This window comes from Dreissena polymorpha, chromosome 1 (assembly GCF_020536995.1).
Source record: "Dreissena polymorpha isolate Duluth1 chromosome 1, UMN_Dpol_1.0, whole genome shotgun sequence".
Taxonomy (NCBI): domain Eukaryota; kingdom Metazoa; phylum Mollusca; class Bivalvia; order Myida; family Dreissenidae; genus Dreissena; species Dreissena polymorpha.
Genome location: NC_068355.1, coordinates 10,906,877 through 10,932,798, shown reverse-complemented (window position 1 = coordinate 10,932,798; position 25,922 = coordinate 10,906,877). Strand labels below are relative to the sequence as shown.

The 25,922-nt window shown below is 35.8% G+C and overlaps 1 protein-coding gene across 1 annotated transcript; it reads left to right on the top strand.

Annotated features, from left to right (window-relative positions):
* The first annotated feature begins 3,158 nt into the window (after positions 1–3,158).
* Positions 3,159–23,353, top strand: LOC127870986 (nicotinamidase-like). Its single transcript, XM_052413600.1, has 7 exons — positions 3,159–3,292; positions 14,362–14,440; positions 15,341–15,548; positions 15,943–16,106; positions 16,582–16,735; positions 20,371–20,457; positions 21,257–23,353. Exons 1-7 carry the CDS (start codon positions 3,279–3,281, stop codon positions 21,400–21,402), a joined length of 852 nt encoding a protein of 283 aa, XP_052269560.1. The 5' UTR covers positions 3,159–3,278; the 3' UTR covers positions 21,403–23,353.
* The last annotated feature ends 2,569 nt before the right edge of the window (positions 23,354–25,922 follow it).

Genomic DNA, 25,922 nt, shown 5'->3' with positions numbered 1-25,922 from the left:
AGTATTCTAATTGTCTGGTCAATAGTACAAGTCCGTAGTCATCGTATGTTGTAAAACTAACATATATCATGTGTTTCAACTTTGTTTTTTAATAATTCATTAGATTTTAATAATGCAAAAATATAAAACACTCACATTTGAAAATTGTGTTGGCAATTATTTTTTGTTATTTTTTTTGTAAGCTTCTAAAACAACCATATGGCCCAGCTGGACAACACACGAGTTGAAATTTGATGCCCCTATCCAACCAAAATAAAAATAAAAAACGCTTGATTACATGTACTTTCTTTTGATACAAATGCATTCTTACTAGTAAGTTTTACTGAAATGTGATATTTGCACTGATCCGAGAATTTAAATGTGAACACATGCAAAATAATATGAGTAAACTTAGAAAAAAAAACAGTTGACACTTTTCTTTAAGTTTTCCTTTAAATCTTAGAGTTAATAAATGTTGCAGCGATTTACTTAACTAGTCTTAAAGGTATTTTGAAATTATCTAAGTAAAATTTGTATTGCAATATTTTGTGAACTATGTTTAAAATTTAAAAGAAAGCCGCCCATGCAATGTAAAAGCAATACTATGGAAGAAAGCATCTTGTTTTTAGTATAAATATGTAATATTCTCTTAAAGGCACTGTCAACCACGACGACAAAAAAAAAGACAAGTTGTAAAATACCGTATTTTTTACAATTATTAGCTTATATTGATTAAAATATCACGACTGGTATATTACATTTATTGAAAAAAGTTGTTAGGTTTTCATATTTTTAGGATATTTGGTTATAAATTTTACTGAGTATGTCTACCAGGTAACTACCAGTTAACTATAAATCACGCTAGTAGATTGATCATCATCGTCACGTGGTTAACCCAGGAATGCAAATTGTGCATGCGTAGTGAGTTGTATATATCTAATATATAAAATGATCAATCTACTTGCGTTATTTATAGTGTGTATATCGTTGTATCGCCTATTTTGGCGATGTACTTTCGATTTCACATCGCTAAAGTTTATATGAACTTTGTTCAAGTAATTTAAAATACCAGTCGTGATATTTTAATCAATATAAACTAATAGTGGTAAAATATATGTATTTTAGAACTTTTCTTTTTTCGTCATTCGTGGTTGACAGTCCCTTTAAGTCTAAGAGAAAATTTACAAAGGGTATTTAGTTATGACATTTGGGTTTCTAATAACAAATTGATCAGCCTCTGTCCACTATTGTTTATTGGAAAATCCAGACAGAGTGTATTAGAACCCCAGAATGAAACTCAAAGCATGTAATCAACAGTTCCATTGACCCTGAATAGACTACATTAGCATTGTTAAACTAGGTTGTGTGAGTATTACATAAAAAAAAAAAAATATATTAAAAAAAAAACAACAACAACTGCATTAAAATAGACAGTCATTTCTTAGTTGTTTACAAAATTAATATCGCCGTCTTGTAAATTTTAGTTTAAATTGATTGCAATTTTAAGTAACTGTAACTTAAGTGATATGCATTTTTAATTTAAAAGGTGACTTACATGTAGGTGTTTCCCTGTATCTATATTTTCTTACTGTGACTCATTGTAATCAAAGTATTGAAAGTACTGGTGAGGCGATTTTGCTCAAATTTTGTGGTCGTAAAGACACTTTACACCGTGATGCCAACCAATCATGTTTGTTGAATAAAACAGATGGAATGTAAGAATGGTGACTGGCTGTCAACATAACATATGATTAAGCTATTGGGGTTAAAGTAAATGCTTCTTTTTAAAACAAATCATTGTCGTTCGTGCCAATTCATAACTGCAAAACGTCTGTGAATACAATGTTGATTATTATCATTGGAACTGGTGACCTAGGTGTTTACTCTGACTTAGAGTTATATGCATCTGAGATTTTGTGAAGACAAACGTTGTCATAAGGTTTCTTCTATACATCATGTATATTCAATTATTATTCATATATATATATATATATATATATTCAAGCTTTCAACTATGCCAATCTCTGTAGTTCTAAAGATATGTCCTTTAAAACAGAATTCCAGTTTGTCACAGCTAGATAGTTCACTTTAATATACAGGGGTTTTCCTTGCCTCTTTGGGTAAAGGAGTCTGGTTAAATAGGGAATTTTTTTATCGACAAAGTGGACCGACAAAGTAAACCGAATTGGGATTTTTTTATCAACAAATATTGACACATCAAACCTTTATTTGAATAAACATAATTTGTTTTAACTTTAATCAACAGTCTGTTTACACAAAAGCATTATAATGTTAAAACATTGTTTGTTTATTATTATTAATGAAAATAACTATTAACTCGCCTGCTAATGTATCCATTTACATCAAAATTCTTCATAACAGTTTAATATATAAGTTATGTTTTGCTAAATGATCATATTATTTTACCTAACGCGTGGTAATACATGTTTTTAAAGCACACACTTATGTTCACACTTTCCTTTATGATTTGTGAAATGTGTTATCGCACGAATACCTCAAGTATGTGCTCTAGTTAAACTACAGGCTGTAATATGTAAGAGACAGAAATGTATTGCTGTTATGGCTGATATGATATCTATGAAGGCGTTTGCTAAGTAAACAAACGATTAAAGGTACATTATATATGTTGCATGATTCTCATAACTTTGTTCTATAAATCGCTCAGATGATGTAAACGCATTTCATATCAAGCCATTGAACCCATTTGAGACTTTGCTTACTGTAAATCTGATCGTAAATGGTATATCTTGTAATTGTTTGTATGTTCAACCTGAAAGACAACAATTTCTATATTTATTTCCACGAATAATTGTACTTTTATTACTAGTTCTTCTCTAATATTTCTATACAGTGGTCAAGTCATTTTATGGACGCCTTTCAAACAGGATGTAGTGTTTGTCTATTGGAATATATGATGCAGTCAACCATTTACCACCCCATATCAAATGGCAAGTTTCTAATAAGCAAAATATGAATTTTCTATAAAAATATGTTGCTTTATTTAATAAGTGTTCTTACATCGAAACCGATACATTGCACTGCAACCGTTTACAGTATTTCTTAATGCAAAAATAACCTGTGGTACGTGCATTTGATCTATTTGAAACTACAATATGTCAATAAATGCAAAAATACATTCATCCTTTAAAATAAAATGTTTTAAAGTGGCATAAAATCTGAGAGCACTATACTTACAAGCTCAGGAATGTGTTGGTAAACATGGGGATTGTAGGCTTGTAATTTCCACTACTATTGTTGGACTACATTATAGTTATAACATGTTTCTGAAAGCGTAAGTATTGTGTTGTTATGGGCTTATTACTTGTACGACTAGGTCGTTTCCTATATTTCTACTAAATAGTTTTCGTAGACCGGTTTCCCAGGTTTAATGAAATTATATTAAAATTGAGTCAGGTATAATTACTAATTTTTATTATACTACGACTTCTATTTCTTTAAGTACTACTCCTGCCTACTACTACTGTTTACTGCTACTACTTCTACAACTATTACTGTTATTTGGAACTCAGTGTCAACTGTTTTATCCACCTTTTTTATTAACGACAACTAACAGTGACATACATCCATGGGGTCTTAAGATAACGATACAAGTTGCCCTCAATGAAATTGCAAATATTAATGAAATGCAAATTCATATTACAGTTAAAAGACGGTTGTACCTGTATATTAGTTGAGTTCTAAAATAAATACATTTACATGAATATTAATAACATGACCTTATAGCACTTTCAAGTTAACACTGTATCAATCCGATGGTCTACATTTAAACAATGGATTTTGTATCTTATAAAAACTAATAGCATGGACAGTAATAAAATGTTCTGATTTTATCTTGTTTAAATTCTCGCATTATTGTCCCCTACCGGTTTCACCGGAGGGGACTTATGGTTTGCGCTCTGTCTGTCTGTCAGACTGTCAGTCCGGCAGTCAGTCACACTTTTCTGGATCCTGTGATAACTTTAAAAGTTCTTAATATTTTTTCATGAAACTTGAAACATGGATAGAAGGCAATATGGACATTATGCACGTCATTCCATTTTGTTCCTCCTTAAAAAAATTTGGTTGCTATGGCAACAAATAGACTAGAAATACACTGAAAATGGTGGTTTTCTGGATCCTGCGATAACTTTAAAAGTTCTAAATATTTTTTCATGAAACTTGAAACATAGATACGTAGATGGCAATATGGACATTATGCACGTCATTTCATTTTGTTCCTACGTCAAAAATTTTGGTTTCTATGGCAACGAATAAATAAAAATTCTGACAATGGTGAAATTTCTGACAATGGTGGAGCCGGTAGGGGACTATATTGCTTTACAATAGTCTTGTTATAAATATATTCAATCGTATTATTCCTTAAAGGGGAAAAAGGTCGAAACAGGAGAGTGCGTCTAGAAGTGTTTCTTTTTTTCTCATCATTAATATATCTAAAAGTATCACACAGTTCCCTTTAAAATATTGACCCCAATAACAAGTCTTTTACTTGTCTTCTACTTTTCAAATGTTTATATTTAATTTTATTTAACATTATACCTAGCACTAGATTAAAGTTTCTACATATAATATACATGGTATTGTATTTTTTTTTATTGAATCAAAGACTTCCTTGTAAAATGACGGTTTGTCTACACTTGAGCCAATTTAATATACCTGTAGTAAAGGGGAATGTTTGGAACAGAACTTTGGGTTTAAGGTTATCAAATGACGAAACTAATGAAGCAAAGCCCCACCCTATTTTAAGAATATATTGTTGTTGTTTTTCATTCTAATGAACATCTTGTATACAATAGATATCAGCGGGGATAAGCGTTTTAAATAATGCATTACATTAAGTCTTTTTTTTACTGTCTGGTACCTTTACTTACAAAATGTCTTTACTTTAACATTTTTGAGAGTAGGGAATATACATTTAATAAACTGATGTCCTCAAGACACGTGCTGCCATATTTATATCGCTCATGCAGCTGTATAAATATTTGCCTCAAATATTAAAGTCCTTTTCACTCAACATTTAATAGAACAGCATTTAGATCTTAACATATACATTTTGTAAATATTATTTTGATAGTAAATTAAACACTATTATCTTATTAATACCAAAATTTTATATGTGCAAAAAAACTTCACATACACTTGGATATAATATAACTTAAATAAAACATTTAGACAACAATAAAACATCATACACTAGTAACAAATGTGCCTAGTGTTGTTAGGTGGATAATAATGGTATTGCTTTAAAAACGCATTTTTTTCTGAAATTATAAATGACTGGTTAATTAATTTATCTAATCTATTTTACATTTAGATTTTAAGGATAACGCTTAACAAAACATGCATTATGTTTATTTGCATATAATGTTACAAGCATGACATGTTATAATATATCAAAATTCAATATTAGGGTATAAATATTGCCGTAAATGCTTTATTTATTCAACGACAAACACCAAGAAAATATTTAAACACAATTTATTCACTAAAAAGGTTTGGCATTTAAATGTCAAGGCTGGGACGATTTGTATTAACAGATTCCCCCGAGAACGGCGGGAAAAAGCAGTATATAGTGTCAAATCCCTGTGACAAGAAGGGAAGTGTGTTCATGGAAACTATGCCAAAAAGGACCACGGCCACAGGAAGTGGTCCTTCCGCCACACAGTTCCGCGCCCATGGCTTGAAGCGCTTGCGCGACTTCCGCACGACGTCTTTTTTCACGTGGTGGCATTATAAAACCATGAAAATAGTCTTGTTAATAATTGAAATTCATAAACTCATGTTTACAATATAACAACATACAAGACAAAATTATTCACTAAAATACCCGTTCGCTAACTAGACACAAAATTGTCGCTGAATTTAAGCTTTGCTTAATAATACAAAAGTTAACTAAACAAACCACGAACAAGATAAACAGATCCCGATTAAGATAAACAGATCCCCAGTGAAACACGAACAGCTTTCAAAATGTAAAAAAAATGCACCACAAACAAATGGTTGAAGTAGACTTTAGCTGTTTATTTATAGATTCAAATATCGATAATCATACAGACACGTGATCGATCTATGTTATATCTTATCTGATATTTAATCTTATATCTAAAATCCAAAATATATTTATATTTCCCTGAAAAATATATGTACTAAATGTTTAGATAATAAATAACAGTACGAAAAACATTTTGAAATTTTACAGAAACATCGAAATGAAATTAAAATAATACTTCAGACAAATTGTTTAAGACCAAACGCGTGGTCGGCCTATCTGGTCCGTGTACATACCGTCTTTTCGTTTTTCGTTTTGCATTCGACAACACGAAACACGAAAAAAAACGCAAATTAGTTCATATTCCGATTTTCTTATAACCGAAACAAATACAAAAAACAAAGAACAAAGCGACTTTTTTATATAGTTTTTCGTTTTAATATTAAAAAACAAAACACGAAACGTGTGTGTCTATTCCTATTTCGTTTCAATTTAAATTTTAAAAAAATCAATATTTGAAAATTGAAACAAAGCGCCTGCTCTCATTTATCGTTCTTGATTTGATAAAACGATACACGGAAAACGGAAAACGAGGGGCGCTGCGCAGCTTTATTTGGATGATAACTCATGATTAATCTTAGTGCGCAGTTTCCTCCCTTTGAAACTATTATTTTGAATAATAAAATGTTCACTATTACATGTATTATAGAGGAAGAATAGACGAGTCTTGGCTAGTCTAATGGAATAATGAATAGATCAACAGTAAAGTTATATACCAATATACATGCCTGTTTTTGTTTCAAGTCATTGGGATTTGAGTTAATGTATAACATGCATTACAATAATCAATGCACAATAAAATATCTTTGTTCGGCGTAGCCTTTCTCTTCAAGTAATAAACAAAAATCGAATTATTTACTACACTGTATTCATATCTGTTTAAAAAATGAAATAAAAAATCCACATTATTGCTATATATATATAAACATGTACATTCAATTAGTATGGTGAATTATTCCTAAGAGCATGCACGGCCTCATAAAGCCCTGTCATGGCACGTCGTGTGCCGTCCTGGCTCATACACTTCGGGTAACTGGCTGGCGGCGGGCTCTCGTACCAGGTGTCCATGCAGTTCTTGCATCAAACCAGTGATTTGCAACAAGTTGCAAATGTCGGCTGCGACACTGGTCCTAAATGTATTAATTTATGTTGTTATAAAGCTATCGGTTCACGCACTGAGTTCTTTTTAAATTGTATCAGCATGATAATATTTGGTGTTCCCTTTATAGAATAAAGAAAATTTGCTTATAACAATTCTAAAATTATTTGAAACTCTTTGCAAGAACACATCATTCAAATAACAGAAAAATCAACGCGTAGTATAGTACATGTACATTATGTCAATGGATTTTATTTTATAAGTTACAACTCTGACGTTGTTACAAATTTATTTATTTATTTTTAATAACGTTTTTGTTTGGTGTACAGATTTTGTCCAATTTTTTGAAGGACTGTTAAAATGAACTGGATGTGTATAAAACGAATAAAATAAAATGTACTTTAACAGATCATCCAAGCGAACGCTTGATGGCGCGCTCCTCATATATATCATTGACTCAGCAAATCATACACGTATTGTTACAAATGTAATCACTTTTCTATAATGGAATTTGAGTTTCATTTTAGGAGACAACCAAGGTCTTAAACGGAACATTTTAACGAGTGCAAGTAGATTCTATAGGCCTGACGCATGCTATTCGCCTTCTTTAAGTAACGTAACGTTTAAAGGAAATAATATTAAGCGTCGTTATAATATCATTGGAATGTATATATCTTGTTAGCATTAACTATATCTTGGGCGCTCTGTCAGGAACATTAAATATGTTGTTTAATAAGTTATTAAATTGGCACATTTATTAATTATATTTAAGTTAATTTCATTTTCTTAAAGTGCAAAGCGGTTTCATATAAGGTGTTTGGTTATAACTCTTGTTTTAGAGCTAAAATCACTAGACATATAACAATGCTGTTGTTAAATGCAACATGTATTTGTTATTAATCGAACGAATTGGAAATTATATAATAGACACCTTGCACTTTACCGTTCCATAAGATTAAAACATTTTTATTTATTTATTCTATTATGCAAGGTGACGTTAAAAGTAAAACATAGGGACATTTTAGCAGCCGCCGCCGATTATTGTGTCCTTAAATTGTCATGCGGGTCTAACGGCTAATACAAATAGGAATACGGGACCCAGGGGACGCGGTATTGCAGCTCTTAAAATGTAAGGAACTCCCGAATGATAATAGGATTAGAACGAATTTGTTTTTTTGTAAAATAAGTACTGAATTTACATAGCATAGGGGCAAAGAACAAGAAGTGTTATAAGAGGCTATTTATAGCCCTATCTAATCGGCTGGATCGGCATGAAATACCGGTACGTTGGAAAACCGTTCGATGTCAAGATTATGATCATTTTAAATTGGAAAAATACAATACCTGGAAAAACAACTGAAAATATCCACGTCTTTGTCCCTTACGGGCGTGTCTTTACCTCCACGAAAAAAGCACGTAGGAAGTCATGCTGATGGAAATAAGTGATTAAGTCTTATGTCAGGGAGAAAAATACGCGCAAAAAGCCACTAAAGAGTTACCTCCCCAAGACAGCAGCACATCCCGCAAACGCCACTCGTTTTTCGTTTTTCGTATACCGTTTTTTCAAACCAAGAACGGTAAACGAGATCAGACAATCCGTTCCAATTTTCAAACATTTATTTTTGTCAGTGACTTACTCAGTTTACTGGTCAGCTCGAAAAGGAATGACTGCGAGGAAAACAAGCGGTTTATAAAAGTGGACGAGTCTAAATGTGTGGACTATAGCATTTCATAAAGAGGGGTGTTTTAGAGTTAGAGTGGAAAATAGCCTTTGCGTTGAATAAGATAGTTTATTCTTAAGCGAATAAACATTAATATGGTATGGATGTATTTTATTTTTAAAAGCATGTTCTCTAAAATTGAGCAAATTTATTTTTAAAGTTTATATAAAGTTTTGAAAGTTATACTTACGGTATACGATATAACTGAAAATACATTTCCAAATATATCTTAGTTATAGTAATATTTCCTTAAATACTAGTTCTAAATTAAATAAAATTAATAAAATTGAATTACTTATAAAATAAATTGCGAATAGTTAAGGACATAAGAAGTGTTAACTTATATGTTCGATATAACCTAAAAGCCCTAGTCCCATATAGATTGCAGATCAACACGGCTCAAAGCCGGCAAGATACGGCATGTGCACGGTATAGCCGCCGTGTAGCTCCGCGTCGATCCGTGTAGGTCCTGGAATGTTCGGGTATGTACATTTGAGAGGCCAACACGGCAGTTTCGGGAAGTTCAACTGCAGTGGTGATGCCGTATGGCGTCCGGGGACAGTTGTATTAATGCCTTAATTATCCGTGTTCGTCCTTGACAGTCCGGGAACAAATTTAAGACTCCGGACCATCAAGGACAATGCCGGCAGTTGTACGGTTGTCTCAAGACCTTCGGGGCGGTTAAACGGAATACGGCGATTTTATCGTTACCATCACGGATCAGAACGGCTACTAAGGGAGAAGACGTTGCAAGCACAGACAAACACGATGAAAACACGGCCCATACACGGGCTTTCATTCAAGAACACGGACGATGTCGGAAAGACAAGGGACCCTCATGGATGAACACGGTGACACACACTGAGTATCATGGATGAACACGAAATAACATTGACGATGGCAGATGTTCATATATTCACATCACCGGCGATGCAATATGGGCGATGAGATGACGACCGAGGACAAGCTGATGCTTATGCGATGCCAGCTTCTACTGCAAACACCTTAAGATGAAAACAGTATTGTTGCTAAAGCGAAGATGAGACAGAAAAAAAGAAATGTCGCAAAAAGATCTTATCAACACCGGTGAATAGAAGGCAAAGAAGAGCCATCTGGGTTAGAAAATGGCTCGCCAAAATAACCTGCGCATGGGCTATCAGATATATAAAGGGATCCTGACACACAGGTGGTTAGCGTGTGGCTATGATATTAATTAGTGAAAACATCATTTTGAATGATAAATAATCATTATAACGAAACATTAACTTTTCTGGGAAAAAAAATCACTATCAAATATATATATAACAAGGTATGCAACTCCGAATCACCCCAAAACGGGGTGCATCGCTTTGAACAGCCATATCTTCATCAATTGTGCAGCGATTTTCACGATCTCGGTCTTATTCAACGCAGAAATGAATTTCCTTTCTGGAAATGTATATGTCTTGCGATATTTTTTACACATGCTGGGTCAACTTTTAAGAAATAACACGATACACAACTCGCATGACCCAGTTGACACTGATCAGGCAGTATTTATGAATGAAATCTCCTGTTGTAAAGACACAACTCCGCATTGGACCAATAAAATCACTCGTGTGTTTAAAATGTCAGTTAGTTGAAATGTATGTAAACAAAGGTTTCAAACGGCGCTGGACAGTTAGTTTTAATGCATAATGTAACGGCAAGCACGGTAATGATATTTTTTTATACGTTTTATTGAATTATGGTATCGAGGTTCGTGAACTTTGCAGGGAAAATGCCCTTTACTCCGTGAAGATTTCAGTCTTAAATACTACCTGATCTGATCGTCGTTTTAAACTGAATTTACTGTCTTTTTTTTAAAAAGTTCACCAAAATCTATCGAAGCAATCCCCACCCTATTTTAAGAATCTATGTGTTTTTTTGCATTCCGATCAACATAGTGTAAACAATAGATATCAGCGGAGGAAAGTGTTTAAAAAAATTCATTACATCAAATGTCTCTTTACTGTCTGTTACTTATACTAACAAAATGTCTTCACTATAACATGTTTTAGAGTATGGAATGTACACTTAATAAACAAATGCCCTCATTACACGTACTTTAATATTTCTATAAATATTGCAGCTTTCATTTAAAATTGAGCAAAGAATCAAGCCGAAGAAGTAAAACTTCATGAAGCTTCTGTCTTCTGACAGATAGCTTAAAATTGGCAATAACATTGCGGTTTCTTGCATAGGGAGACAGCTACTACTCTTTAATGTATGGCTTCAGCACAAACACATCATATTCAAGATCATCCGTCAGGTCTGCGATGCGACACTTGATGATGAACTTTTTTCCTGTCATAAAACGTCATATGAGTGAAAGAACATCGCCAAGCAGCTCGGCGACCGATGGAAGCTGCATAACTGTATGGATGTCTTGGGGCGGGAAGAACATCGCCATACAATATCCTCGGCGTGCTTCTTGTGCATCAACTACCATTCTATAATCATCATGGCCTTGGTCGAGACCGCCTACAATAATAGTTGGGCGTAAGTAGGCAGCAATTTTGATGCTCAATTGTACAACAGCAGTGAACGGAAGCAAACCATTGACAGGGAATTGTTGTACCTATCTGATTTACAGAACGAGGACAAACCAATGTCGTTCTAAATTGCTGCGAATGACGAATTTGATTTGAAGAAGTGGCTTATGTTACCTTTCTCGAAGAAAAACAAAGCATTCCGACAAAGTCTTCAATTACCGCCTATCCAGGGGACGCCGTAGTGCGTTAAACGCGTTCGGGATTCTTGATCATCGCTTTCGATGTCTACACACTACAATATTGCACTCCCCAGAGATAGTGACTTCCATTGTGCTTTCTTGCATCTGCTAACAACAATCATAACATCAAACCAGGACTATAGCAAAACGAAAATCAGCTCATGGATGGGATTTCGGAGCTTTCTTCAAACTGAACCACAAAGAACCAACGCGAATAACTTCGGGCCTTCTTCAGCTCAGTTTCCTGACAGAGAGGCACTGTGATTGAACGATCTATTTTATGGACCTGTAATGTTCATGTAGTTTAGTCATAATTATAAAGTCAACATTATTATGTGGATTTATATTTTGTGAAATTTAGGAAATGAATATCATTTGATAATAATATGAGCAAGATTATGTGATGTGTGGTTATAATAAATTGAAAATCTCTATGCTTTAAAGTGCCATATCAAAATAAAACATTGCTCGTTTCAATGTGCCAAAAAGAGCATTCCCGGTTACACCTTCGAGATCCGATTGCAGAATGACTGAATAGCCGAAAATCAACATGTTTTTATACAAGTTATTGTCGTTTCGATGCAGATCGTGTTTGGTCCGTATTGCTGCCGTGTTTGTCATTGTCGTTGGCGTAAAGGTCCGGGATAGTATGTGTTGATGCACTGCTGGTCCGTGTTTATCCGGGGCTATACGATTCTCAGCCGTGTTAATCTCTAATAGCTCTGCCTGGACAATCCGTGTGGGCGTCGTGTTGATTGCGTGTTGCTAACGCTATTTCCGTGTTGGTACAGGTTGATCCGTGCGGATGCCGTGTTGTCTCCGGGTTGATGCTCTTTGAAAGACCGTCGACGCTCACACATCGCAAAAGGTCCACGGGACGATCCAGGACTGCCGTTTCCGTCCGTGGTCATATTGGACTGTGTCTTAACGCTTTTCCATAAATACACACATTACTCGCGTAAAAATGTAAACATCGAACGGCCGAACCAAATATTTTATAATGTGTCAATTGGTTGACTTCTCCGAATGCATGCATTCTTTATATTTGATTAAAACAAACATAATGCTTTAACTATTGTCATATGAAGGTAAACAATGTGAGACATCCCGCCACGATCAACCTGTAATTTATTTAATCTTTGGTATAATTTGAATTTCTATTCGTTTTATGGTTTTGTTTCATTCTATATTTGGCAAAATTGAAATTAGATCACTTCGCGAAAGAATTAAGATAAGAGGTTTTTAAATTATTAAATCGTCCGCAGTATTTAAACATTTTTGCGCTTTAAGTCTGGGACCCTCTTTATAAAGATCGTTTTTCATTCAATTGAGTATAATTTCGCACTCTAAATTACTTCGATCTTTGGAATAAATTAGGACGCATTCACTATTGAAATATTATATTAATTACTGGAAACTTGTATGCAACAAACCGTTTGTATAAACATGTAAAGAGCATTATAATTAATTGCAATATATATGTGAGATCAATATTGTTGAATATTGAATCTTCGGACTGACTATGATTCAAAAGGTTTTATGCTGCAAACGACTAATGGTTGAATCAACATGTATTCCACTTTTCTTTCCCAATAAATATTGAGACAAATGGTGCTAAATACTTAAGTATTTGTTTTAATTGTTGTTAACGTGAATATTGAAAATATATTTTATAGACACGATATTATTATTTTCTCACACGGGTAACTGTGCGTTCTCGCTGTATATTTCAGTATTTTTCCTATAAAAATACATTTATGTTATTATTATTATTATATCATTATCATTAGTAGTAGTGGAAGTAGTAGTAGTAGTAGTAGTAGTAGTAGTAGTAGTAGTAGTAGTAGTAGTAGTAGTAGTAGTAGTAGTAGTAGTAGTAGTAGTAGTAGTAGTAGTAGTAGTAGTAGTAGTAGTAGTAGTAGTAGTAATAGTAGTAGTAGTAGTAGTTGTAGTAGTAGTAGTAGTAGTAGTAGTAGTAGAAGTAGTAGTAGTAGTAGTAGTAGTAGTAGTAGTAGTAGTAGTAGTAGTAGTAGTAGTAGTAGTAGTAGTAGTAGTAGTAGTAGTAGTAGTAGTAGTAGTAGTAGTAGTAGTAGTAGTAGTAGTAGTAGTAGTAGTAGTAGTAGTAGTCGTAGTCGTAGTAGTAGTAGTAGTAGTCGTAGTCGTAGTAGTAGTAGTAGTAGTAGTAGTCGTAGTCGTAGTAGTAGTCGTAGTAGTAGTCGTAGTAGTAGTCGTCGTAGTAGTCGTCGTAGTAGTAGTAGTCGTCGTCGTCGTCGTCGTAGTCGTCGTAGTAGTCTCGTAGTCGTCGTCGTAGTAGTCGTAGTAGTCGTCGTCGTCGTCTAGTAGTAGTAGTCGTCGTCGTCGTCGTCGTCGTAGTCGTCGTCGTAGTAGTAGTAGTCGTCGTAGTCGTAGTAGTCGTAGTCGTAGTCGTAGTCGTAGTCGTCGTAGTCGTCTAGTCGTAGTAGTAGTAGTAGTCGTAGTAGTAGTAGTAGTAGTAGTCGTAGTCGTCGTCGTAGTCGTAGTAGTCGTAGTCGTAGTAGTAGTCGTAGTCGTAGTCGTCGTAGTAGTAGTAGTAGTAGTAGTAGTAGTAGTAGTAGTAGTAGTAGTAGTAGTAGTAGTAGTAGTAGTAGTAGTAGTAGTAGTAGTAGTAGTAGTAGTAGCAGCAACATTAATATTCATTAAAGCATGCAGTGGTACATTGAATGCTTACTAAAATTCATTTCAGTGTCGTGGTGTTCTTTTGCGTCTTCGGTTTCGTCCGTTCGTATGAGGCCAAGACGGCGCTAATTGTAGTCGATGTTCAGGTAAACATAACCCAAAAGTTTCGCTATATTTCTTTACCAAATTGTTGTTCTTGATCACACCGAATTTCTCAAACGAAGTGATGCCAGTAATATTTCAGTAAAATGTGGATTTGTTTATTGTGGGTTGTTTCGTATATGGGAAGTCCTAGTTGTTACAGTCCCGCGTGTATCAGACCTCAAAACCGTTATTCGTATCTCACCTGAACACGAAGTGCTTGGTAAGCTATTGGTATTGGATACCTCTCCTTTGTCGTCCGTCTACCGCCATATGCCGCCGATCTGTCCGTCAAAAAGGCGGACTAAAAAGAGACGTGATTGTTTGCGCATTCTTACCCTAAACTTGCTTTGATAATGGACTAAATCCAAACAAGATATCCAGAGATATTGTCACTTTGAGAAAAGCACGGAAGTTAGGCTCTTTTTAAATATTTAAGCTTAATTTTTTCATCCGATCCTTACCAAACAAGCACAGCATGTGGATGTGCAAAAGCCATGAAAAGTCCAAGAACGCTGTAAAAACACTCGAGATATTGGCCTTTGTTTGCCAGGAAATAATGAACACAGTGGCAAAATACCGAAAGATACATATTTCCTTTTTCTTTATAATCTTGACCCAACAAATAAAGTCGTGTGTCACCAAAACGTCTCGGTTGAATTCAATATTGATCAGACCATCATCATATCACAGTAATTAATTGAAAGCTACAGCAGTAATCATTCTGATAAGGGGCAGTTTTGTAAGCCATGGCACAAAGCTGTCGGAACTGGTATCTGTCATTGTTTCTAGTAATCAAATGAGCTCTTTAGGCAATCATGAATCTCATATTTAGCCGATAGACCAAACAATGAAAATAAGAAAAATCGTTTCATATTGTTTTGATATATAAAATGCTTTTTCAGAATTGTTTTCTATATGGTGGGACGCTTGCTGTCGGCCATGGCAATGAAGTCATAGCCGTTATAAACAACATCCGGTCTCATTACGATAAGCTGATCGCACTGACGGTGTTCACTCAGGACTGGCACTGTTGGAATCACGTGTCATTTGCGTCCCAGCATAGCGGCAAAAAAGATTATGACGTCATCAATCTGACCTACAACGACAAAGGTGCTCCCTACAGCTTATATATACGGAATCCGGATTGACCTCACGAGCGTTGCACTCTAGCTCTTTAGCATCATGTTGTGTCAAACGTCTGTCTCACGGAAATTATGTGTGGTTTATTTAGGCTTATCACATTTTTTAAATCGTAGATAATGACCTTGGTCTCAATTATTCGTGACATGCAGGTGTTCGAACCTCCAGTAACGGACCCGTACTCAATGTGTTCATTTGAGCTATGCTCAGAGCCAGTCGGAACGTTCAAATGTTTGTTGTTCGTTGTGATTTTCTGTTGCAGATTTTTTATAAAGATGTTAACGATTTGTTTATGTTCAAGAGCCCGGAGATCAGTCATATGTCTCAATAAACTAACAATTTGAATAATCACTTTCTATTTCAGGCGAATTGTGTACGTCAAACGACCCAAGATGTGTCGTCAAGTACAATATCTCTCAGACGCTTTGGCCGGACCATTGCGTCATCAACACGACAGATGCGAAGATCAGTGCGAACATGAGCATACAACAGGGTGACGTCATTGTTCAGAAAGGATACCACTGCCAGGTAAGCGTATATTAAATATGCCATCGGAAGTATGAACAATTAGCGTTTGTTCTGTGCGCTTGTTTTGGTGCGCAGAAAATGATAATTGCACACTTGGCGCAGAATTGCCTTCTGTTAGCGGCAAAGATGATCTTCGTGAGCTATGGTCGAAACTAGTCGAATTCTGCAATGTTGTTAATTGATAAAAGATCTAAATTTCTTCTAATTTTAGCGAGTGTATACGTAATATCAGACGCTTACCGATATGAACAGACACAATTGTACATTTGTAATAAGCATAATATATTATCAACTTTTTCAGACATAGTGAACAATATGGCTATGGCTATACTGTATTTAATTTAGCATTTACTTAAGATAATTTCATACAGTGTGGATGCCTTCGACTGCGATCATGTGAAACATGAGTTCTTTTTTAGAAAGAACTTCGATTTATAAGGTGAATGAAGTTTTCACTGTTCTCTTGTACTTGCAGGTTGATTCGTACTCCGGATTCTACGACAATGGCGGTTTTTCGCACACAGAAATGAACGACGTTCTGAAGAAGAACGGGATTACACAGGTGCTCGTTACCGGACTAGCGCTCGACTTCTGTGTGTATTACACTTCAAAGGACGCCAAAAAGCTGGGTAATTCAGTCTCTATTGACATCGTTGCCATAGACAACCTTACTTGAGCGCTCATTATTTTAACCAAACATTATCTTTTATGCACCCATACCGCACTCACTGCTTGATCCTCTCAATCAATAGCTGTTTGCTTACTCCAGTCACACTTTTTCTTCTCACACACTATGTCAGGTGTTATTTCCTCCGTCACTCACTTAAACAAATAAGGCACACACACACACACACAAACACCCTCGAAAAAAAACTAAAAAAACCCAAGACAAGCACAACAACAACCCGGTGAAACAATCGGATGAAAGAGTGTTTACAATTTAAAGGTGGACCAATAATTTTCATTCTTTCATCTGACCAAACTGCATTTAATTGTTTCCTTGGCAACATGTTGTTCAGGTTATTGCTATTCATGCAACTGTTGTTCAGGTTATTCTTTTCCAAAATAATTTGTGGGAAGCAATTTATAGGTGGATCAACGTAACACCTAGTTATTAGATTATTTAGAGCAAGCAAAGTTTTTACAGAAACGACTACATCAGTGTACCCCTCCCTATATTTTCCTGCCGCTGACTACATCAGTGTACCCCTCCCTAGGTGTACGTGTCGCAGACTACATCAGTATATCCCTCACTAGGTTTACGTTTCGCAGACTTCATCAGTGTACCCACACTAGGTTTACGTGTCGCAGACTACATCAGTGTACCCCTCACTAGGTCTACATGTCGCAGACTACATCAGTGTACCTCTCACTAGATTTTCGTGTCGCAGACTACATCTGTGTACCCCTCACTAGGTTTACGTGTCGCAGACTACATAAGTGTACCCCTCACTTGGTTTACGTGTCGCAGACTACATCAGTGTACCCCTCACTAGGTTTACGCGTCGCAAATTACATCAGTGTACCCCTCACTTGGTTTACGTGTCGCAGACTACATCAGTGTACCCCTCACTAGGTTTACGTGTCGCAGACTACATCAGTGTACCCCTCACTAGGTTAACGTTTTGCAGACTACATCAGTGTACCCCTCACTTGGTTTACGTGTTGCAAACAACATCAGTGTAGTTTACGAGTCCCAGACTACATCAGTGTACCCCTGACTAGGTTTACGTGTCGCAGACTACATAAGTGTACCCCTCACTTGGTTTACGTGTCGAAGACTACATCAGTGTACCCCTCATTAGGCTTACGTGTCGCAGACTACATCAGTGTACCCCTTACTAGATTTACGTGTGGCAGACTACATCAATGTACCCCTGACTAGGTTAACGTGTCGCAGACTACATCAGTGTACCCATCACTTGGTTTACGTGTCAAAGACTACATCAGTGTACCCATTACTAGGTTAACGTGTCACAGACTACATCAGTGTACCCCTTACTAGGTTTACGTGTCGCACACTACATCAGTGTACTCCTAACTAAGTTTACGTTTCGCAGACTACATCAGTTTACCTCCCACTAGGTTAACGTTTTTCATACTACATCAGTGTACCCATGACTAGGTTTACGTGTCGCAGACTGAATCAGTGTACCCATTACTAGGTTAACGTGTCGCAGACTACATCAGTGTACCCCTTACTAGGTTTACGTGTCGCAGACTACATCAGTGTACTTCTCACTAGGTTTACGTGTCGTAGACAGTATCAGTGTCCCCCTCACTAGTTGTACGTGTCGCAAACTACATCAGTGTACCCCTCGCTAGGTTTACGTGTCGCAGACTACATCAGTGTACCCCTCGCTAGGTTTACGTGTCGCAGACTACATCAGTGTACCCCTCGCTAGGTTTACGTGTCGCAGACTACGTCAGTGTACCCCTATCTAGGTTTACGTGTCGCAAACTACTTCAGAGTATCCCTCACTAGGTTTACGTGTCGCAGATTTCATCAGTGTACTCCTCACTAGGTTTACGTGTAACAGGCTACATCAGTGTACCCCTCATTAGGTTTACGTGCCGCAGACTACATCAGTGTACCCCTCCCTATGTTTACGTGTCGCAGCCTACATCAATGTACCCCTAACTAAGTTAAAGTGTCGCAGACTACATCAGTGTACCCCTGACTAGGTCTACATGTCGCAGACTTCATCAGTGTACCCCTGATTAGGTTTACGTGTCGCAGATTACATCAGTGTACCCCTCAAAAGGTTTACGTGTCGCAGACTACATAAGTGTACCCCTGACTAGGTTTACGTGTCGCAGACTACATCAGTGTACCTCTCACTAGGTTTACGTTTCGCAGACTACATAAGCGACGTACTCCTGACTAGGTTTACGTGTCGCAGACTACATCAGTGTAACCCTCCCTAGGTTTACGTGTCGCAGACTACATCAGTGTACCCCTTACTAGGTTTACATGTCGCAGACTACATCAGTGTGCCCCTCACAAGATTTACGTGTCGCAGACTACATAAGCGTACTCCTGACTAGGTTTACGTGTCGCAGACTACATCAGTGTACCCCTCACTAGGTTTACGTGAGGCAGACTACATCAGTGTACCCCTCACTAGGTTGACGCGTCGCATACTACTTCAGTGTAACCCTCACTAGGTTTACGTGTCGCAGACTACATCAGTGTGCCCCTCACTAGGTTTACGTGTCACAGACTACATCAGTGTAACCCTCACTAGGTTTACGTGTTGCAGACTACATCAGTGTGCCCCTCACTAGGTTTACGTGTCGCAGACTACATCAGTGTACCCCTCACTAGGTTTACGTATCGCAGACTACATCAGTGTATCACTTACTAGGTTTACGTGTCGCAGACTACATCAGTGTACCACCACACCAGTTTTACGTGTCGCAGACTACATCAGTGTACCCGTGACTAGGTTAACGTGTCGCAGACTACATCAGTGTACCCCTCACTTGGTTTACGTGTCGCAGACTACATCAGTGAACTCCTCACAAGGTTCACGTGTCGCAGACTACATCAGTGTACCCCTTACTAGGTTTACGTGGCGCAGACTACATCAGTGTACCCCTCACTAGGTTTACGTGTCGCAAACTTCATCAGTGTACCCCTTACTAGGTTTACGTGTCGCAGACTACATCAGTGTACCCCTCACTAGGTTTACGTGTCGCAGACTACATCAGTGTACCCCTTCCTATGTTTATGTGTCGCAGACTACATCAGTGTACCCCTCACTAGGTTTATGTGTCGCAGACTACATCAATGTAGTTTACGTGTTGCAGACTACATCAGTGTACCCCTCACTAGGTTTACGTGTCGCAGACTACATCAGTGTCGCCTGACTAGGTCTGCATGTCGCAAACGCGATCAGTGTACCCCTCACTAGATTTGCGTGTCGCAGACTTCATCAGTGTACCCCTCTCTAGGTTTACGTGTCGCATTCTACATAAGTGTACCCCTGACTAGGTTTACGTGTCGCAGACTACATCAATGTACCCCTGACTAGGTTTACGTGTCACAGACTACATCAGTGTACCCCTGACTAGGTTTACGTGTCACAGACTAGATCAGTGTACCCCTCACTAGATTTACGTGTCGCAGACTTTTCCTGATTGACTCATTCAGTTATATTTACTCACGCAATACAATTCAAATAGACCATCAATGAAAAAATATTAATTATTATTATTTTACCGTTTAGAAATTTGTGTTAATAATAACCCGCTGTTTCAGGTTACGACACATTTTTTATTCTCGACGCTACACGTCCCGTCTTCGAGAGTAACGTTAAAAACGTCACCGCTGATCTGCTTTCAAAAGGTAAGTTGCACATTGTTATTTGTTTGCATGTGGATTCTTGTTGTTATTTGACTTTGTTTTCAGAATGAACACTTATAGTTTGTTTCATATCCCTAAGGGATTTCGAAATGAAACAGCACAAACCATCAATATAAATATGACGTGTTGTGTGCATCAACCATTTCGTACGCTTCAAGATCAAGGTCACAGTGGGCACTATGAAGTTTTTGCATATTTTTTATATTCATATAGTGTAAGTATATGTTCGTGTCATCTCCATAACTCGTTATGCATGATTAGATTATGTATATATTGGCAGAAATTATAATCATTCAAGGCAACTGGTCGTGTGCGACAACCATGTCACTTTCTTTAGGGTCAAGGTCAAGGTAGACACTTTAAATTTTGATAATAATTCTTGTATATTTCAATAGTCAATGTAACTTTGGCATCTGTTACAATGTTATTTCGACTTAAAGTCGCATCACGGTCAAGGTCACAGTGGACACCTGAAGTTGGTGTTTACTAATCATATGCAAATTGTGATAGTAGACGGAAGTTCTATTTATTTGGCCATTTTTTCCTGATTTTCAAGAAGTCATTTTGTATGCATTAAATGTGTTGCTTGCTGAGAGGTCACTGTCACATACACATGTACGTGAAAAACGTTTTAAGTGTTGCATGTTACATAGGTCTGGTACATAATACTGTATTAATTGCGTAAATTATATGTGTAACAATTTGATTTATTAATTGCTACGCGTTATCACACACATACACAAACAGCATCATAGCAATATTGCCTGCTTTTTCGTGCTAGGTGTCCACGTCATCAACTCCACTGACATCGGCGACTACATAAGAGCATCAGCGACCCGTGACATCGGCGACTACATAAGAGCATCAGCAACGCGGGCATCAAGCTTTACAGCTCTCGTAACTGTCTTCGTTTATTTCTGTATTTAAGTGATTTCGCGAATTGTTTTGTTTTAATTACATTCCGAATGAATATTGACGAACAGTCATCTCCTTTAACAAACCATTATTTAGATGCATTAAATAGAAAATATTTTGCAACTGATGGTATTATTTAAATGCATTTTATTAAAAATGAATTGTTATTTGGTGTTATCATTTTGATGCATTTAATAAAATAATTTGGTCCTGGAAATATAATTTGGATACATTATATAACAATATGTTGCAAAAGCTGTGATCGTTTAGATGTCTGTGATAAAAAAATGTTGCAACAGGTGTGATAACTTAGATGCATATAATAAACACGTAGTGCTACTGTTGTTATCATTTAGATGTATGCAATAAATTGCGTTGGTACTGGCGTTACAATTTAGATGCATTAAACAAAAATACTGTGATACTGGTATTGTGTATGTCTTTAGGATTATATTTGGTTGATGTTTTGTCACCCATTATCATACAATATAACTTATCAACAGAACTGTTCCCCCTGTTGAAGCACGGCTTGTGCAAACTAGTAAATGTCAAATCGCTTCAACTGTTCCAAGATAAGGTAAGCAGGGTATATCCTTCACGCAGGGTTTATCCTTCACGCATGGTATATCCTTCGCGCAGGGTATATCCTTCGCCTATGGTAGGCTGCGTCCGTCTGCATTTCTTTACCGCTGCATAACTGCCTGGATGCAATTTAAAGTAAGTTCAAATATGTATTTACCATTACAAAACGGCGTGTCGTCTACAGCTGCAATTCTGCAAGGTCGACGTAACAATTCAAGGTTAAAAAGCAAATTGTGTTAGTTGTTTTATACTCTGCAACGTTTAAATGCCTAACTAGGTTTTGTAGGAAATCCACACGTTAATGCATAATCAGGCGACGAGTTGCGTACATTTCCTATGCTATTTAGTTAATGTCTTTAGGTCAATGTACAATGTAACAATTTAGCGTTAAGGGCCAACGATATTTTTCGTCACAGAACTCCTAAATGTGTACTACCATTTTTATAAAACTTAAGCCATTGTAATTCACAATGACAAAAAGGTGTCGCGTACAAAATGTACCTCCCAATGATAAAGATTGTTCCGGGCCTGATTTATTAGTATTAGGATTCTCTAAAAAGCTTTCAGTGTCAATATATTTTATTTCAGGTGAATTAGTGTTTAAGTTGTTATAAAATACTTCTGCTTCTTTTAAAAATTTTGATTGCTCATATATAACATTCCCATCAAGCGTTTCTAAGAAAGGTATTGTTTTGTAAGTGTAATTGTACTTTTCTAAATTGCATAAGAAATGTGTTGTTTTTTCTCCATTTTCTATCCATTTAGTTTATCAACGAATTATATTCCTTTATTTTGTTCGTCTCTTATTTATTGTTATTCATTTTGGAGATTGATCAATAACATTTCATGATCCTAATTCAAATTATTCTCAATAACTTCATTTTTGTATAAACTCGTGTTTTCAATTAATTTGGCATTTCTTTTTTTAAGGTCGATATTAAATTTAAAAGCCTCTAATTTCCACCAAAAGAGTTTCTAAGAACAGGTGGTCATTAATTTGAAAATCTCTATTAGCATTTCACACAAATGAACTATTTTCGAATTTTTACACTGTTAGAGCATATTGTATTGTAATTGTTCTGTTTTTATTATTTATGTAAGTAATATAGACTTTCTCTAAAAGGAGAGAGTTGCTAAATTTCCAAATCCCTTAACCATGTGGAATATTTTCAAAGTTTAATTGATAACCAAATGGTAAGAACGATAGCTAATTCCGATTTTACAATCTCGATATGGGGTTAGAAGTAATACGTGACCAAGAGAAATTAAGCATTGCCTGTTGTAAATGATTCGCTCTACGCCAGGAGAATTTCTTTCGTTTCTCATGTATTTCTCTGTACGGATCATGTAATTTTGTATCAGTGATAAAGTTTATTAACGTGTTGGTTGTTTTTACATTATTATTATTTGATTTGTAATAAAAAATAGTCAAGATTTGCATTTAACACTAAATTAAAATCACCACACCATATAACTGACTCGTTCTCAATATTTTCAATAAGATACAACACAATATCAATGTCAGCTTTGAATATATCAAAACTGTAAAAAACAAGAGATGTGTTTGTCAGAAACACAATGCCCCCTATTGCGCCGCTTTGAAGCCATAAATTTGACATTTGACCTTAAAGGATGAACTTGACCTTTCATCACTCAAAACATGCAGCTCCATGAGATACACATGCATGCAAAATATCAAGTTGCTATCCTTAATATTAAAAAAAGGTTATGACCAAACTTAAACGAAGGTTCAAGTTTAAGGAAAGAAAAATAAAATGATATTTGACCTTTGACCTTGAAGGATGACTTTGACCTTGACTTTTCACCACTCAAAATGTTCAGCTCCGTGAGATACATATGCATGCCAAATATGAAGTTGCTATCTTCAATAATGCAAAAGTTATCAAACTTTAACCAAGGTTAAAGTTTTGGGACACACACAATGAATGAATGCATGAATGAATGAATGAATGAATGAATGAATAAATAAATGAATGAATGGCAGACAGACAGACAGACAGACAGACAGACAGACAGACAGACAGACAGACAGGCCAAAAACAATTTACCCCCGATCTTTCGATCCGGGGGCATTTAAAGCTTTATTTTGGTGTGGTATTAAATCAAAGTACTGACAGTACTGGTGTGACGATGCTTTTGAAAAGGATGGATATAAAAGCATAAATTTAAGTTCATCTACATACCACAATTGTGTATGTGGGTACGAAAATTTTGGGTAAGAAAAAAAAATTGTACGAAAATTTTGGGTACAAAATTTATGCCAAAAAAAATTGGGTACGAACAAAAATTTGGTTACGAAAAAAAAATTGGGTGGGAAAAAAAATTGGGTAGGAAAATAAATTTGGGTATGAAAATAAAATTGGGTACGAAAAAAACATTTGGGGGTACGGGGAAGTAGTACCCGTGGGGAACTTGACCCATTCAGCGAATCTGGTGAGAGGCGGGTTACATTTTTGCTCAAATATAACAAGAAATATCTTTTAAAAAATATTCGACGTGTATTTCCTGTACCACTTATCTTAAAAAACGTTCTGTTACAGTAAAACATTTGTGGGTTATAACATTACTTTTCAGCAGATATATTCAAAACTTGGCATGCTCTTTAATTACACCATGCTCTTTAATTTCACAAGTATACCGTACCAAACTTTATGTTTCGTTGTTTCCTTTCCTAAGTTAATGATAATTGTGTACGGATGTGATTTCACATGCCCATGTGTATGAACATATATTTTTTTCTCTTTTGATTATTGTTTTTTCTCTCTAATTCAATAAGCTTAGGCATGTTTTTTTCGTTAAGTACGACAATACTTTTATGATGATTCCCGAAAGTAGGTATGAGCACATAGTCGTAAGAGCACTTGAATACGTGAGTTCGCCCATGAACACATGATAAGGTTAACTAAATCTCCGCGATATGACCTAATATGTGTTTAAAACATCAAACAATATCCAACAAACAAATGAATTATCAAACATAGTATGTGCACTGATGTGGCTCTGTAATTTCTGTTTGAAAAGTTTATTAAATATGCAAAATGAGAAAACACGCATAAAAGCGAGTTTCATAGATATCGTATGGCTATTATGTTGTTTATATACCATATTCGCTATAATGTTTACAAATGGCAGGTTCGAAATAATTCGTTTTCTTTACACTCATGATCGCGTTAAACGTTAATTATACACGTTTTCATTCGCAATTTATTTACAAAATCACTATTTTATGTATCTTTTAACTTAATGGTACAAACCCTTATATATATTATTTAGTCAATATATTTCAAATACAAAATAATTTAATCGATGTTTTTTTTTCAGAAGTTAAATAAAAAACGATTAAACAAATACACTCATCATTACAAATAAGAGAAGGTGAAAAGCACATATGTCCAAATGCATGTTCAAACATTGCAAACCGTTACAGTGACATTATTACATTTGTCATGGATGTATCTTTCTATTTTAATCTTACCTCATCTTTCCCCCCTTGCTACGTAATTAACAACATTGAAGAGTTTCACAGAATATGTAAATTCCTAGAGCCCAGAGCTTTAGCATTTATATGAACATTAGCGATAACCCACAACGCTTATCCCACAATAGACCATACCTTTGATCAATCTAATTATTATGTGACGAATACAAAATGACTTACAAACAAACATTTAAACCTTGAGAATTTAAAAGTTGTGTATAATCATGCCATCACTCTTATCATGTTTATAAAGTTTAATTATCAAAGTGTATGTTCTTCGGCTTTATTTATGTTTTTGGGCACGGACAGACAGACGGATAATCAAATAGCGGTAGGTATTGGTAGATTCGCAAACTGCAAGTCTAAACACAAAGATTTGTGATCATATATATTTCAAATAATTACACAAATTGAAGCGTTTTATATTGATAGTGACAGTTAGGTGAAATTT